Below are 17,682 nucleotides of genomic sequence, written 5' to 3'. Positions count from 1 at the left end.
AGCTGGACTCCCACAATACTCCGCTGTGCAGCACCGTAACCACTGCTCATCCTGAGCTCCTGATTCATGAAATAAATTCAAGGAAATAAAATGTTACATAAAAATCCATATTCAGAAGCTATTTGGGAAAACTGTGCGGAGGATGATCCTCATGGGCTCAGCGATGACTGGAAAGCATGGTTGTTACTCTTCATTGATGTAGGACACAAAAACACATATAGATGCATCAAGTTATATTGGCTATGGGAGCTGGCACGGAGGAATATTGCTAAATGGTGAGGATGGCAAGTTATACATCTGGCTTATCTGCTACTGATCTACATGCAGCTGAATTTGTTCTATCTATTCCCTTTCCTTTATCAACAGTCATCTGACTCACTTTATATAAATTCTCCAAATCACTATATACAGAGAATATATAACTTCTAGGAGCTGTACATATATGATTATATACAGAATATACCCAGGTTATACCAGCATGCTCCAAATCATATATACAGAAAATATATATATATATATATATATATATATATCTTATACCAGCGGTACATATAATTATATACAGGATATACCCAGGTTATACCAGCATGCTACTAATCACTACATATAGGAAGATGTATAACTTATACCAGCTGCACATATATAATTATATACCCAGGTTATACCAGCATGCTCCATATCACTATATACAAGAAGATGTATAACTTATACCAGCTGTACATATATAATTATATTCAGAAGTTACCCAGGTTATACCAGCATGCTCCATATCACTATATACAAGAAGATATCTAACATACTAGCTGTACATATATAATTATATACAGTATATACCCAGGTTATACCAACATGCTCCATATCACTGTATCCAAGAAGATGTATAACTTATACCAGCTGTACATGTATAATTATAGACAGAATATACCCAGGTTATACCAGCATGCTCCATATCACTATATACAAGAACATGTATAACTTATACCAGCTGTACATATATATAGCAGATGAAATAAGTATTGAACACGTCACCAATTTTTTAAGTAAACCTAGTTCTAAAGGTGCTATTGACATTAAATTTTCACCAGATGTCCGTATCAACCCATCCAATCCACACAGGCAAAGAAATCAAACCATAGATGTCAATAAATTAAGTTATGTGTATTAATGAGAAATGACACGGGAAAAAAAGTATTGAACATATGAAGAAAGGTTCAAAGATTCATGGAAAGTCATGACATCCGCTGAAATCTATCAGTAATTAGAAAGCAATCCTGCCACTTAGTGAAAAATAATATCAGCTGGTTCAACTAATGGCCTATAAAAATGTGTCTCATTACCAAGGTGCCACACAAGAAACATTTCATGATGGGCAAAACCAGTGAGGTGTCTCAAGACCTTCGCAACCTTATTGTTGCAAAACAATATTGATGGTATTGGTTACAGCAGAATTTCTCAATTACTGAAGGTTCAAGTGAGCACTGTTGGGGTCATAATCCGGAAGTGGAAAGAACATCATTTCACCATAAACCGGACATGCTCCCTGCAAGATTTCAGACAGTGAAAATAATTATCAGAAGAGCTGTCCAAGAGCCAAGGACCACCTGTGGAGAATTACAGAAAGACCTGGAATCAGCAGGTACAATTGTTTCAAAGAAAACTATAAGTAATGCACTCAACCTCCATGGCAGGTATGCACACTCACCACGCAAGACTCCATTTCTGAACAAAAAGCATGTTCAAGCACGTTTAAAGTTTGCTCAACAACATTTAGACAAGCCTGTAAAATACTGGGAGAATATACAGGTGCTTCTCACAAAATTAGAATATCATCAAAAAGTTAATTTATTTCAGTTCTTCAATTCAAAAAGTAAAACTCATATATTATATAGAGTCATTACAAACAGTAATCTATTTCAAGTGTTTATTTCTGTTAATGTTAATGATTATGGCTTATAGCCAATGAAAACATAAAAGTCATCTCAGTGAATTAGAATAATTAACAAAAAACATCTGCGAAGCATTTACAAAGGTCCCTTAGTCTGTTTCAGTAGGCTCCACAATCATGGGGAAGAGTGCTGACTTGACAGATGTCCAGACGGCAGTCATTGACACACTCCACAAGGAGAGTAAGCCACAAAAGATCATTGCTAAAGAAGTTGGCTGTTCACTGAGTGCTGTATCCAAGCATATTAATGGAAAGTTGAGTGGAAGGAAAAAGGTGCACAAGCAACCCGGATAACCGCAGCCTTGAAAGGATTGTTAAGAAAAGGCCATTCAAAAATTTTAAATTTGTGGGAGATTCACAAGGAGTGGACTGCTGCTGGAGTCATTGCTTCAAGAGCCACCACACACAGACGTATCCAGGACATGGGCTACAAGTGTCGCATTCCTTGTGTCAAGCCACTCATGACCAATAGACAACGCCAGAAGCGTCTTACCTGGGCCAAGGAGAAAAAGACCTGGACTGTTGCTCAGTGGTCCAAGGTGTTGTTTTCAGATGAAAGCTAATTTTGCATTTCATTTGGAAATCAATATCCCAGAGTCTGGAGGAAGAGTGGAGAGGCCACAATCCAAGCTGCTTGAGGTCTAGTGTGAAGTTTCCACAATCAGTGATGGTTTGGGGAGCCATGTCATCTGCTGGTGTAGGTCCACTGTGTTTTATCAAGACCAAAGTCAGCGCAGCCGTCTATAAGGAAATTTTAGAGCACTTCATGCTTCCCTCTCCCGACAAGCTTTTTGGAGATGGAAATTTCATTCTCCAGCAGGACTTGGCACCTGTCCACACTGCCAAAAGTACCAATACCTGGTTTACAAACAACAGCATCACTGTGCTTGATTGGCCAGCAAACTCGCCTGACCTTAACCCCATAGAGAATCTATGGGGTATTGTCAAGAGGAAGATGAGAGACACCAGAGCCAACAATGCAGACGAGCTGAAGGCTGCTATCAAAGCAACCTGGGCTTCCATAACACCTCAGCAGTGCCACAGGCTGATCGCCTCCATGCCACGCCGCGTTGAAGCAGTAATTGATGCAGAATGAGCCCGAACAAGTATTGAGTGCATTTACTCAACATACATTTCAGTAGGCCAACATTTCAAGCCGTTGTTATAAAGTATTCTAATTTACTGAGATAATGGCTTTTGTGTTTTCATTGGCTGTAAGCCATAATCATCAACATTAACAGAAATAAACACATGAAATAGATCACTCTGTTTGTAATGACTCTATATAATATGAGTTTCACTTTTTGTATTGAAGAACTGAAATAAATTAACTTTTTGATGATAATCTAATTTTGTGAGAAGCACCAGTAGTCTGGTCAGATGAACTCTTTGGATGCCATAATATGCATCATGTTTGAAGGCCAAAATGCACTGCATATCACCCCAAAAAGACCATACCAACAGTGAAGTTTGGAGATGGGAACATCATGGTGTGGGGCTGTTTTTCAGCATACATTAGTGGCAAACTTCATATTATTGAAGGAAGGATGAATGGAGAAATGTACTGCGACATTCTTGATAAAAATCTGCTGCCATCTATCAGGATGATGAAGATGAAACGCTGGACATTTCAGCAAGACACTGATCCCAAACACGTAGCCAAGGAACCTCAATTGGTTTCAGAGAAAGAAAATAAAGCTGCTATAATATCCCAGCCAATCACCTGACCTGAATCCAATAGAAAATTAATGTAAGGAACTAAAGCTCAGAGTTCATAGAAGGAACTCATGGGCCCTTCAGGATTTGAAGAGTGTTTGTGTGGAAGAATGGTAAAAATCACACCTGAGCAATGCATGCGACTAGTTTCTCCATACAGGAGGGGTCTTGAAGCTGTCATCACCAACAAAGGCTTTTGTACAAAGTATTAAATTTCAGTAAGCGTGTTCAATACTTCTTCCCTGTGTCATTTTTCATTATTACATATAACTTAATTTATAGACATTTATGGTTTGATTTTTTGCCTGTGTAGATTGGATGGGTTGTTACCGACATCTGGTGAGAATTTCATGTCAATAGCAGCTTTAGAAACATATTTACTTAGAAAATTGGTGACGCGTTCAATACTTATTTCACCCACTGTAATTATATACAGAAAATGCCCAGGTTATACCAGCATGCTCCATATCACTATATACAAGATGTATAACTTATACCAGCTGTACATACAGTACAGACCAAAAGTTTGGACACACCTTCTCATTTAAAGATTTTTCTGTATTTTCAGGACTATGAAAATTGTACATTCACACTGAAGGCATCAAAACTATGAATTAACACATGTGGAATTATATACTTAACAAAAAAGTGTGAAACAACTGAAAATATGTCTTATATTCTAGGTTCTTCAAAGTAGCCACCTTTTGCTTTGATGACTGCTTTGCACACTTTTGGCATTCTCCTGATGAGCTTCAAGAGGTAGTCACCGGAAATGGTCTTCCAACAATCTTGAAGGAGTTCCCAGAGATGCTTAGCACTTGTTGGCCCTTTTGCCTTCACTCTGCGGTCCAGCTCACCCCACACCATCTCGACTGGGTTCAGGTCTGGTGACTGTGGAGGCCAGGTCATCAGGCGTAGCACCTCATCACTCTCCTTCTTGGTCAAATAGCCCTTACACAGCCTGGAGGTGTGTTTGGGGTGATTGTCCTGTTGAAAAATAAATGATGGTCCAACTAAACGCAAACCGGATGGAATAGCATGCCGCTGCAAGATGCTGTGGTAGCCATGCTGGTTCAGTATGCCTTCAATTTTGAATAAATCCCCAACAGTGTCACCAGCAAAGCACCCCCACACCATCACACCTCCTCCTCCATGCTTCACGGTGGGAACCAGGCATGTAGAGTCCATCCGTTCACCTTTTGTACGTCGAACAAAGACACGGTGGCTGGAACCAAAGATCTCAAATTTGGACTCATCAGACCAAAGCACAGATTTCCACTGGTCTAATGTCCATTCCTTGTGTTCTTTAGCCCAAACAAGTCTCTTCTGCTTGTTGCCTGTCCTTAGCAGTGGTTTCCTAGCACCTATTTTACCATGAAGGCCTGCTGCACAAAGTCTCCTCTTAACAGTTGTTGTAGAGATGTGTCTGCTGCTAGAACTCTGTGTGGCATTGACCTGGTCTCTAATCTGAGCTGCTGTTAACCTGTGATTTCTGAGGCTGGTGACTTGGATAAACTTATCCTCAGAAGCAGAGGTGGCTCTTGGTCTTCCTTTCCTGGGGCGGTCCTCATGTGAGCCAGTTTCTTTGTAGCGCTTGTTGGTTTTTGCAACTGCACTTGGGGACACTTTCAAAGTTTGCCCAATTTTTTGGACTGACTGACCTTCATTTCTTAAAGGAATGATGGCCACTCGTTTTTCTTTACTTAGCTGCTTTTTTCTTGCCATAATACTAATTCTAACAGTCTATTCAGTAGGACTATCAGCTGTGTATCCACCTGACTTCTGCACAACACAACTGATGGTCCCAACCCCATTTATAAGGCAAGAAATCCCACTTATTAAACCTGACAGGGCACACCTGTGAAGTGAAAACCATTTCCGATGACTACCTCTTGAAGCTCATCAAGAGAATGCCAAGAGTGTGCAAAGCAGTCATCAAAGCAAAAGGTGGCTACTTTGAAGAACCTAGAATATAAGACATATTTTCAGTTGTTTCACACTTTTTTGCTAAGTATATAATTCCACATGTGTTAATTCATAGTTTTGATGCCTTCAGTGTGAATGTACAATTTTCATAGTCCTGAAAATACAGAAAAATCTTTAAATGAGAAGGTGTGTCCAAACTTTTGGTCTGTACTGTATATAATTATATACAGAGGATGCCCAGGTTATACCAGCTGTACATATATAATTATATACAGAGGATGCCCAGGTTATACCAGCTGTACATATATAATTATATACAGAGGATGCCCAGGTTATACCAGCTGTACATATATAATTATATACAGAGGATGCCCAGGTTATACCAGCTGTACATATATAATTATATACAGAGGATGCCCAGGTTTGTTACAGTTGTATCTGTCTATATAATCCTGTAACTCTAGACTGATAACTGCACTGACACATTGTAACGATCTATCATGGCAGGAGAATGATTTGTGCAGCTGATGTGGAAGATTTGATGCATGACGCAGTCGCCTGCGGAGCAACACAACCATGGCACCAGGTGCAATAATGACAGATGCTTCCCCCATTTGGGGGTGAGTGCTCCCATCCAATTTTGCTTGAATTGTGACTTGTATATTCCTCTGTATAGATGTGTTTCTATTTTAGGCTATTGGGTGGAGCTTATGGATGATTTGGACATAAAAGTCACTTGGTATGAGGGGCCGGAGGTGCTCAGCTGAGGGTCCCATGTGTGTCTGAGAACTGTGGGGAGGTGGGCGCTGCATCCTTCCAGGTTCCCACCTCTCTCCATTTCTCCGGTTATTCCAGGCATTCCAGGGACTGTAGCTGCCAATCATCAATGCCCCCATTCATAGGTGGGTTTCAGGTTTTCCTCCTCCCTTTGCCCACAGTCTCTCCACCTCCAGCACTCTGAAGCCCCCTGCCTTTGCACATCTCTGGGACCAGCAGACCGAACTTTATCTGGAGCCAGACACCCCTCACGCAGGGGCTCCAAACCAGCGAAAAAGGGGAAACATTAGGACGGTGTAGTGCCAGCGGTGGGGCGAAGGTTCTCTGGTGACCATGGCAAGGTTCCCTGCTATTGGGTTCCTTTTAATATTCCACCTAGTAGCATCACAAGGGCAGGTAAGATGAATCTATTCTCTGGAGCCTGACAAGTCTGCTCCATCTGCGTTTGTTGCCCATTATATTCTAGGATCTTGGAGAACCATTGGATTCTATGGTACCATCACCTTCCTTGGCACTGTCAGCTTTGCCAGCATTCACAGATGCCACAGCCTACTGTTAAATCTGCCAGGAACATGTGAATTCAGCACCAGTGTCTGTCCAGTATTATTTACATCAATGGTCTGCATCCTTGGGCTGTTTTGAAACCATAACCTGTGGGCGCCAGGACATGCTGGGTGTTGTAGTTTCACTACAGGTTTTAGACCAGTGATCTACTAATTGGAAAGCTGCATGAGAAAACTTGGATATATTACACACACACACACACATATATATATATATATATATATATATATATATATATATATATATATATATATACTATATGTGGCTGTAGCAGAGCTGAGTTTGTCACTTGGTAAACAATGCCCAAATATCAGCAAATGTTGTCTGGGCACAATGTACACAGATAAATCTTCTGCATTTTCCTTTATAGAATTCCAGATGTAGTGAAGGGTAATTGATTATTTACCGGTGCTACCTTTCTGAGCAGATATTGCAATGTATTATCATGAAACATTGTGCCAGATTTGGCAAGCTCAGCTCTGCTCCTTCTGCACTGGTGTGAGCATATAATGCAGACCTCCAGACTTGCAAATTCAGCTCTGCTATATTTCAGTATATATAATGTATGTACAACATGGAGCTTTTTGATGAAACACACCGCCACTGGATCTATATACTGATGTAGCAGAGAGAAGTTTGTCATTTAAATTTTTGGGAGCTGCAATGTTTGACCGTCAAGAGTTTATTGAATGCGTTAGGCTTACACGCAGTCCTGTGCATAATTACACATAGCAAATGATGTTATATGACAAACTCAGCTCTGCTACATCTCTACCTTGGATCTACAGCTCATGTCAGATCCAAGAATGTCACAACTGGAAGAATAACCCCTGTACTGATAACAAAGCCCCTCTTATGTCCCTACCTACAGGCAGCTCCTCAATAGTCGTGGCCCGTCTGCTGTGTAAACACGTCCTACACATGGTGCCCTGTGCTTTCCTGTCTGCGCAGACACTGCACCATTTGTGCTCTGCACACTCTTATTAGTGTATTCTGGAATTTCTAAATCCCCTGCGACATCGCCTGGAATCCACAAGACACAGGCTAGGCTAGGTTTATTAGTATGCTACATGCAGACCTGTAGTAGATGGCAAGCTCTTAGGACAAGGATTTTGATTATCTCGGTCTATTATATTAGTCTGTTGTATTAGTCGGTTATATTATTAGATTATATTAGTATCTTTTATCTGTTTGTTTTCATATGCTTGTTATGTTATTGCATTATAATAGTCGGTTATATTAATACCTTATGATAGGTTTTTATATTTTTCAGTTAATTTAGTCTATTTTATTAGTTTATTCTTATTAGTCAATTATATTAATTTTATGTTAATCAATTACAATAGTCGGTTATATGGGTAGATTATAATAGTCTTTTACATTTTTCGATTACTATAGTCAGTTGTATTAGTCGGTTATATTAGCAGATTATATTACTGTCTTTCAATAGTTTCTTATGTTATTCTAGTATAATAGTCAGTTATATTAGTCCCATATGTTAGTCAATTATAATAGTCAAGTTGTATTTCTATTAGTTATTTTGGCTTCAATGATATCGCAAACATTACATCTATTATCCAATATATCCTTATACTGGTTGGAGCCAGGCTTTTCCAGGATCTGACAAGCTTCAAGTGCCCTATTGTCCTATTCATAGGGCTGCTAATTTATGGGGTCCTACTACTGGCCCAGTAACAACCAGCTAGAAAGTTCATGCAGTATGGCAACCTGGGGCCCACTGATCACATACGGCCCAAAATTTTTTAGTGGCCTTCAATGGATGACATACAGTCGTGGCCAAACGTTTGAGACTGACACAAATTTTGGTTTTCACAAAGATTGCTGCTTCAGTTTTTTAGTCAGATGTTCTTATGGTTATTGAAGTATAATTATCAGCACTTCGTAAGTTTGTAAACTTTTATTGACAAATTCATCAAGTTTATGTAAAGACTCAACATTTACAGTGTTGTCCCTTATTTTTTAAGACTTCTGCCCTTCGCCCTGACATCTGGATATCAGCTTCTGGGCCAAATCCTGACTGATGACCGACCATTCTTGTCTAATCAAAGCTTGGAGTTTATCACAAATTCTGGATTTTGTTTGTCATTTCACTTTCTGAGGGTTGATCAACTGTTCTCAACGGGATTGAGATCTGGGGAGTTTCCTGGCCATGGATCCAAAATGTCAATGTTTTGTTCACTGATCCACTTAGTTATTCACTTTTGCCTTGTGACATGGTCTCCATCATGCTGGAAAAAGCATTGTTCATCCCAAAATCTCTCCAGGATCATTGGGAGAAGTTAATCTTGGAGGATGTTAGATCCCATTCTTTATTCATGGTCGTGTTCTTGGGACAAATTGTGAGTGAGCCCCCTCCATGGATGAGAAGCCCCCACACATGAATGGTCTCAGAATGCTTTACTGTTGGCAGACACAGGACTCAAGTTAGTGCTCACCTTTTTTTCTCCTGACAATAATTCTTCCAGATGACCCAAACAGTCTTACGGGGGCTTCATCAGAGAAAAGAACATGGCCATGAATAAGGAATGACATCTACACATACTCCAAGAGCAACTTCTCCTGACCATTCAGGAACAATTTGGGGATGGACAATACTTTTTCCAGCATGATGGTAACTATGTCAGAAGGCAAAAGTGATAATTAAGTGGCTCGGTGAAGACAGCATTGACTTTTGGGTCTATAACCAGGTAACTTCCAGGTCTCAATCCCATTGAGAACCTGTGCTCAATCCACAAAAAGCAGAATGACAAATAAAACCACAGAAATTGTAATAAACTCCGAGCTCTGATGAGACAAGAACGGGCGGTCATCAGTCAGGATTTGGCCAAGAAGTTGATATCCAGCTGCCAGGGCGAAGGGCAGAAGTCTTGAAAAAAGGGACAACACTGTAAATGTGTATATATACATGTATGTAGCATATACCTGCTGTATGCACAGTGCTTACTGTATACTCAGTGCCGGCTATACTTAGTGCTGACTGTATACTTGGTACTGTGTGACATTGACTTCCAGGAGAAGGTTAATAACTGGGTGATGCTCATAGATATGAGGAATGTCACACCACCTATCCAGGATATAAGTCACTCTGAGGCGGTTACATCATGTGATACGTATGGCCATATTGTATCCTCAGCACATTGCAATTATTACCACTTTCATTCTTGCCACCCAAGAGCTTGCACTCTATCCTTCTGTGTACTGATATATACATATATATATATATACATATATATATATATATATATATATATATATATATATATATATATATGTATGTATTGATATCCCTGTGCCCACCCTATATATTTGACCCCGGCTGACCTGCCCACCCTTCCCTTTCTATATACTCCACTGACTGTTTGTCTATCCTTTTTACAGAGAGCTGGACCACCAGGACCTCCTGGTCCACAGGGACCCCCTGGAACACCGGGCAAGGATGGAATAGATGTGAGTAACGGGGCTGATGGGAAAGCTAGATCACAGTGCACAGCAGCAATGGGGGATTAACCCTGTCTTTGCCGCAAGAGAGTCGGCATATAAATGGCTTTTCATTGTGAGGTTGGATGCTGTGGCAGATAAGTGGTTAATGGAATTCCTGTGTGCTGGAGAGAAGGAGTGTTTATACAGTGGAGTATAAAGGATGCTCTGTGTGCCCCTCTCTTCCCTGCCTCCTGCTGGGAGGGTCCGGTCTACACAGAGCCGCTAGTGTCCTAATACCACCTCTCTCCTCATTGCCCTCTGCGCTATGGCAAGAGATCCTGCTTCACCAAGACCGGAGCCAAGCTTCCTTGTAGATGAGGAGTAAAAAATATTCAGTGCAATTGCTTAGTGTTTATATACAGGATGATTCTCCTTTCATGACCCCCACAGTGCCCACCACACACAGGATGATACCCCCATAATGCCCACCACACACAGCATACCATCATAATCCCCACCGCACACAGCATGATACCACCATGATGCCCACCACACAGCATGATACCCCCATAATGCTCACCACACACAGCATGACATCTCCATAATGCCCACCACACAGCATGATACCCCATAATGCCCACCACACAGCATAATACCATCATAATGCCCACCACACACAGCATGATGCCCCCATAATGCCCACCACACACAGCATGATGCCCCCATAATGCCCACCACACATAGCATGATGCCCCCATAATGCCCACCACACACAGCATGACATCTCCATAATGCCCACCACACAGCATGATACCCCATAATGCCCACCACACAGCATGATACCCCATAATGCCCACCACACACAGCATGATGCCCCCATAATGCCCACCACACACAGCATGATACCATCATAATGGCCACTGCACACAGCATACCCCCATAATGCCCACCACACACAGCATGATACCATCATAATGCCCACCGCACACAACATGATACCCCCATAATGCTCACCGCACACAGCATGATACCCCCATAATGCCCACCGCATGATACCCCCCATAATGCCCACCGCACACAGCATGATACCCCCCATAATGCCCACCACACAGCATGATACCCCCCATAATGCCCACCACACAGCATGATACCCCCATAATGCCCACCACACAGCATGATACCCCCATAATGCCCACCATACACAGCATGACATCTCCATAATGCCCACCACACAGCATGATACCCCATAATGCCCACCACACACAGCATGATACCATCATAATGCCCACTGCACACAGCATACGCCCATAATGCCTACCACACACAGCATGATGCCCCCATAATGCCCACCACACACAGCATGATACCATCATAATGCCCACCGCACACAACATGATACCCCCATAATGCTCACTGCACACAGCATGATACCCCCATAATGCCCACCGCACACAGCATGATACCCCCCATAATGCCCACCACACAGCATGATACCCCCATAATGCCCACCACACAGCATGATACCCCCATAATGCCCACCACACACAGCATGATACCCCATAATGCCCACCACACACAGCATGATGCCCCCATAATGCCCACCACACACAGCATGATGCCCCCATAATGCCCACCGCACACAGCATGATACCATCATAATGCCCACCGCACACAGCATGATACCCCCATAATGCCCACCACACAGCATGATACCCCCATAATGCCCACCACACACAGCATGATGCCCCCATAATGCCCACCGCACACAATATAATGCCCACCACACACAGCATGATGAAAAAAATAACAAAAAACAGTGCGTTCCCTTCTACCTTAAGAAGCAGCACACTCACAGTCCCCTCAAAGGGAATGTACAGTCAGAAAATGGCTTATAGTTTAAATCAAGGTTTTGTTTAATATGAATTTTATTTAATTTTGGATTTTTTTTTCATATTACAATCTGTAATAAAAATACAAAATTAGTAATCTTCCAATTTTCATTTTCACACTGGCCACTGTGGCCATTTTAGGCTCATACTTCCTGTCCTTTTCAGGAGAGTTTTCAGCAGGCTCCTTCTCGCAATAGACTACGTCACAGCTCCCCCTCCCCTCACAATGACCTTTGCACACGCTCATTAGATGCTTCAATATAAAAGATAGGGTCAGAGCCTGTTCATTGCGGCTTATGCTCATGTATTATTTCCTGAAACAACAGGAAGTTACAGTCTAAAATAGCCCCAGTGGACAGTGTGAAAACTGCAAGATGTCTATTTTTTATTTTTCATAGCAATTCTGATCAAGAAAAAGAAATAGCCAAAAATGTAAAAAAAATCTATACATTTAACACAAAAGGCTGATTTAAACAACAGGTCATTTTGTGATGACACATTTCCTTTAAGAAATAACACAAACACAAGCCCCTATCCTTAATCATCACTGTGCTATGCTGCCACCTGTTGGATGAATTATTTATGTCACTTCTAAGGCCAGGCTCCACTGTGACATATTGTGGATAATTGTTGCACCACCAAGTTCACACTAGAATGCACAACTTACATTTATGGGGGTGCACAACGTTATATATGTACAGTGCATGGCTGTCACATGTGTGCAATTTTGTAATCGCTAAAAATACTAAAACGTTGGATTTTTTCTTAATTTCTTTGTAAAATCATTATTGAACTTCCTCAGTGGTTAGGCCTGTAGATTTGCAGCGCTGGAGTCCTGGGTTAAAATCCCACCCAGAACAACATCTGTAAGGAGTTTGTATGTTTTCCCCGTGTTTGCTTGGGTTTCCTCCGGGTTCTCCGGTTTCCTCCCACGTTCCAAAGACATACTGATAGGGAATGTAGATTGTGAGCCCCAATGGGGACAGTGCTGATGATAATGTATGTAAAGCGCTGTGGAATATAATGGTGCTATATAAATGAGTAAGATAAATAAATTACATAAACTCTCATTTCATAGAAACTTGTAGACTAGGATGTTATATGAGGAGGTGGGTCCTTTATGCTGGAGCATTTGTTATATTTTGTATAGGGTTAGAAATATATCCAGTGTTGTGTGTAAAAGACATTAGCAGAATACAAGCTTGTACCAAAACTTCACTCTCAGACTCCCAGACATGGCAGTCTGTATTCTGCTGATAGCTCTGTAAGGGAAGCCCCCACTAAACCTCTATGCTGCTCACAACATTGGTTTTGATGCGACAATACATCCGAGAGTTGCATGTAAGCAGCAATTTTCCTCTGATAACTACTGTATGATATATGCAGAAACATATACATGTGTACATACTGTATTTTACATTAATTATCCTGTGCTGATCCTGAGTTACATTCTGTACTATTCTCCAGAGCTGCACTCACTATTTTGCTGGTGCAGTCACTGTGTACATACATTACATCACTTATCCTGTACTGATCCTGAGTTACATCCTGTATTATACTCCAGAGCTGCACTCACTATTCTGGTGCATTCACTGTGTACATACATTACATTACTTATCCTGTACTGATCCTGAGTTACCTCCTGTATTATACTCCAGAGCTACACTCACTATTCTGGTGCATTCACTGTGTACATACATTACATTACTTATCCTGTACTGATCCTGAGTTACCTCCTGTATTATACTCCAGAGCTGCACTCACTATTCTGCTGGTGCAGTCACTGTGTACATACAGTACATTACTTATCCTGTACTGATCCTGAGTTACCTCCTGTATTATACTCCAGAGCTGCACTCACTATTCTGCTGGTGGAGTCCCTGTGTACATACATTACATTACTTATCTTGTACTGATCCTGAGTTACATCCTGTATTATACTCCAGAGCTGCACTCACTATTCTGCTGGTGGAGTCACTGTGTACATACATTACATTACTTATCCTGTACTGATCCTGAGTTACATCCTGTATTATACCCAGAACTGCACTCACTATTCTGCTGGTGCAGTCACTGTGTACATACATTACATTACTTATCCTGTACTGATCCTGAGTTACATCCAGTATTATACTCCAGAGCTGCACTCACTATTCTGCTGGTGGGGTCACTGTGTATTTACATTACATTACTTATCCTGTACTGATCCTGAGTTACATCCTGTATTATACTCCAGAGCTGCACTCACTATTCTGGTGGTGGAGTCCCTGTGTACATACATTACATTACTTATCCTGTACTGATCCTGAGTTACATCCTGTATTATACTTCAGAGCTGCACTCACTATTCTGCTGGTGATATCACTGTGTACATACATTACATTACTTATCCTGTACTGATCCTGAGTTACATCCTGTATTATACTTCAGAACTGCACTCACTATTCTGCTGGTGGAGTCACTGTATACACACATTACATTACTTATCCTGTACTCATCCTGAGTTACATCCTGTATTATACTCCAGAGCTGCACTCACTATTCTGTCGGTGGAGTCACTGTGTACATACATTACTTTACTTATCCTGTACTGATCCTGAGTTACATCGTGTATTATACTCCAGAGCTGCACTCACTATTCTGCTGGTGGAGCCACTGTGTACATACATTACATTACTTATCCTGTACTGATCCTGAGTTACATCCTGTATTATACTCCAGAGCTGCACTCACTATTCTGTTGGTGGAGTCGCTGTGTACATATATTATAATACTTATAGTGTACTGATCCTGAGTTCCGTCCTGTATTATATTCCAGAGCTGAACTCACTAATCTGCTGGTGGAGTCACTGTGTACATCGATTACATTACTTATCCTGTACTGATCCTGAGTTACATCCTGTATTATTCTCCAGAGCTGCACTCACTATTCTGCTGGTGGAGTTGCTGTGTACATATATTAGAATACTTATAGTGTTCTGATCCTGAGTTATGTCCTGTATTATATTCCAGAGCTGAACTCACTATTCTGCTGGTGGAGTCACTGTGTACATCGATTACATTACTTATCCTGTACTGATCCTGAGTTACATCCTGTATTATTCTCCAGAGCTGAACTCACTATTCTGCTGGTGGAGTCACTGTGTATTTACATTACTTATCCTGTACTGATCCTGAGTTACATCCTGTATCATACTCCAGAGCTTCACTCACTATTCTGCTCGTGGAATCACTGTGTATTTACATTACTTATCCTGTACTGATCCTGAGTTACATTCTGAGCTGCATTCACTATTTTGCCAGTCAGTGCTACAATCTAACAGTCCTTAATGTTACTGTTTTCTCGGATGACTGTATACTGCTGGCATGTAAAGGCGAACCACATTTAATTGTCTAAGGAAGACCTGGGCAAAGTGCGGCCCGACGGGCCACATCCGGCCCTCTGGCTGTTTCAGTCCAGTCGGCAGACCGAGACAACCTAGGGGCTGGAAAACAGTGGCCCATGGGCCACACCGTGCCCTCCCACGCCCGCCCGCTCGTTGTCTCCTCTGTCTCAGCTGTTTCCATCTGCGCTGACTGCATTGGTGAAGTCAGTGCCTCCGGCCCCTTCCTTCACCGATCAGCGTGTGAAACAGCTGACGCGATGATGTCATTTCATCGCGTCAGCTGTGTGTTGTGGAGAGTCAGCGCACCAGAGACAGGAGTAGAAGCAGAGCGCCGGGGGAACAGGACCGAGGTGAGTATGTGGTGTTCTTTTTTTTCATGTTAATTGGATGTTTGGCTGGACATGGGGAGGCTATGGGGGTTTCATGCTGGACATGGGGAGGCTGTGGGGCCGTCATGCTGGACATGGGGAAGCTATAAGGCTCTCATCCTGGACATAAGGAGGCTATGTGGGTCTGATCCTGGACATGGGGAGGCTATGGGGCTCTCATTCTGGACATGGGGAGGCTATGGGGCCTTATGCTGGACATGGGGAGACTATAAGGCTCTCATACTGGACATGGGGAGGCTATGGGGCTCTCATGCTGGACATGGGGAGGCTATAAGGCTCTCATACAGGACATGGGGAGGCTATGGGGCTCTCATCCTGGACATGGGGAGGCTATGGGGCTCTCATCCTGGACATGGGGAGGCTATGGGGCTCTCATACTGGACATGGGGAGGCTATGGGGGTCTCATCCTGGACATGGTGAGGCTATGGGGCTCTCATCCTGGACATGGGGAGGCTATGGGGCTCTCATGCTGGACATGGGGAGGCTAAGGGGCTCTCATGCTGGACATGGGGAGGCTATGGGGCTCTCATGCTGGACATGGGGAGGCTATGGGGCTCTCATGCTGGATGTGGGGAGGTTTATGGGGCTCTCATACTGAATATGGGGAGGCTGTGTGGCTCTCATACTGAACATGGGGAGGCTGTGGGGCTCTCATGCTGGACATGGGGAGGCTGTGGGTCTCATGCTGGACATGGGGAGGCTGTGGGTCTCTCATGCTGGACATGGAGAGGCTGTGGGTCTCTCATGCTGGACATGGAGAGGCTGTGGGGCTCTCATGCTGGACATGGAGAGGCAGTGGGGCTCTCATGCTGGAAATGGGAGGCTGTGTGGGACTCATGCTGTATATGGAGAGGCTGTGTGGGGCTCATGATATATATAGGGAGACTGTGTGGGGCTCATGCTGTATATGGGGAGGCTGTGTGGTGCTCATGCTGTATATGGGAGGCTGTGTGGGGCTCATGCTATATATGGGAGGCTGTGTGGGGGCTCTTACGGTATATAAGGGACTGTGGGGGTGCTCAGACGATATATAGAAGGAGCTGTATTTGGGTTCAAACGATATATAGGGGGATGTCAGCATACTTAATTCTGCTCAATATTGATTGATACAATTAATATTAATATAATTATTCATATAATAATTATATTAATATATTAATATTGAGCAGAATTCATTTCAGCCTATTGGTTCAGCCCTCCACAACAGTCACGGTCTCGTGTGGCTCCTCGGGAGAATTATTTGCCCACCCCTGGTCTAAGGTACTGATCATTATTTGCAATTTATTGAAGTCACTGTTTTCTGTCATGTGGTGTGCGCTGACATTTTGCACCAAATTTTTCAAAGTGGTGCATGTGGTTTATGAATTCGGAGCAAGATCAACAATGCTCTTTATTTTTGTCTTTAACCAGTTTTTGCAACTTTTTAGAGCCAAAAATCACAAATACTTTAAAAAGTTGCATGTTTGTTTAAACGTGGTCCAAAGTCAGAACATCCCCAGAAATCTTACTCCAGGATCGGATTGCAGTTAGATGTGCAAAAAAGTGTGACATTTGGTAAAGGTCGCATTTCATGAATGTTTTTAAAAATCTGGGTAAGCAAAGTTGACCAGGAAGATACAAAAAAGACTTAGCATAGAAAGAAAACTTA

At 42.3% G+C, this 17,682-nt stretch overlaps 1 protein-coding gene across 1 annotated transcript in view; it reads left to right on the top strand.

The window, feature by feature from the left end:
* Positions 1-6,561: 6,561 nt before the first annotated feature.
* Positions 6,562-17,682, top strand: part of COL9A3 (collagen type IX alpha 3 chain) — a 55,854-nt gene continuing 44,733 nt past the window's right edge. The window contains exons 1-2 of the mRNA XM_073681044.1: positions 6,562-6,760; positions 10,328-10,396. Of these exons, the coding sequence (XP_073537145.1) occupies positions 6,698-6,760; positions 10,328-10,396 (132 nt within the window). The 5' untranslated portion in view covers positions 6,562-6,697. The remainder of the gene's footprint in view (positions 6,761-10,327; positions 10,397-17,682) is intronic.

The sequence above is a fragment of the Phyllobates terribilis genome, unplaced genomic scaffold, assembly GCF_046119375.1.
Source record: "Phyllobates terribilis strain yellow unplaced genomic scaffold, ASM4611937v1 Scaffold_5__5_contigs__length_657084704, whole genome shotgun sequence".
Classification (NCBI taxonomy): domain Eukaryota; kingdom Metazoa; phylum Chordata; class Amphibia; order Anura; family Dendrobatidae; genus Phyllobates; species Phyllobates terribilis.
Note: the sequence above shows the minus strand (reverse complement) of the source record. Positions and strands in the feature narration are given on the sequence as shown.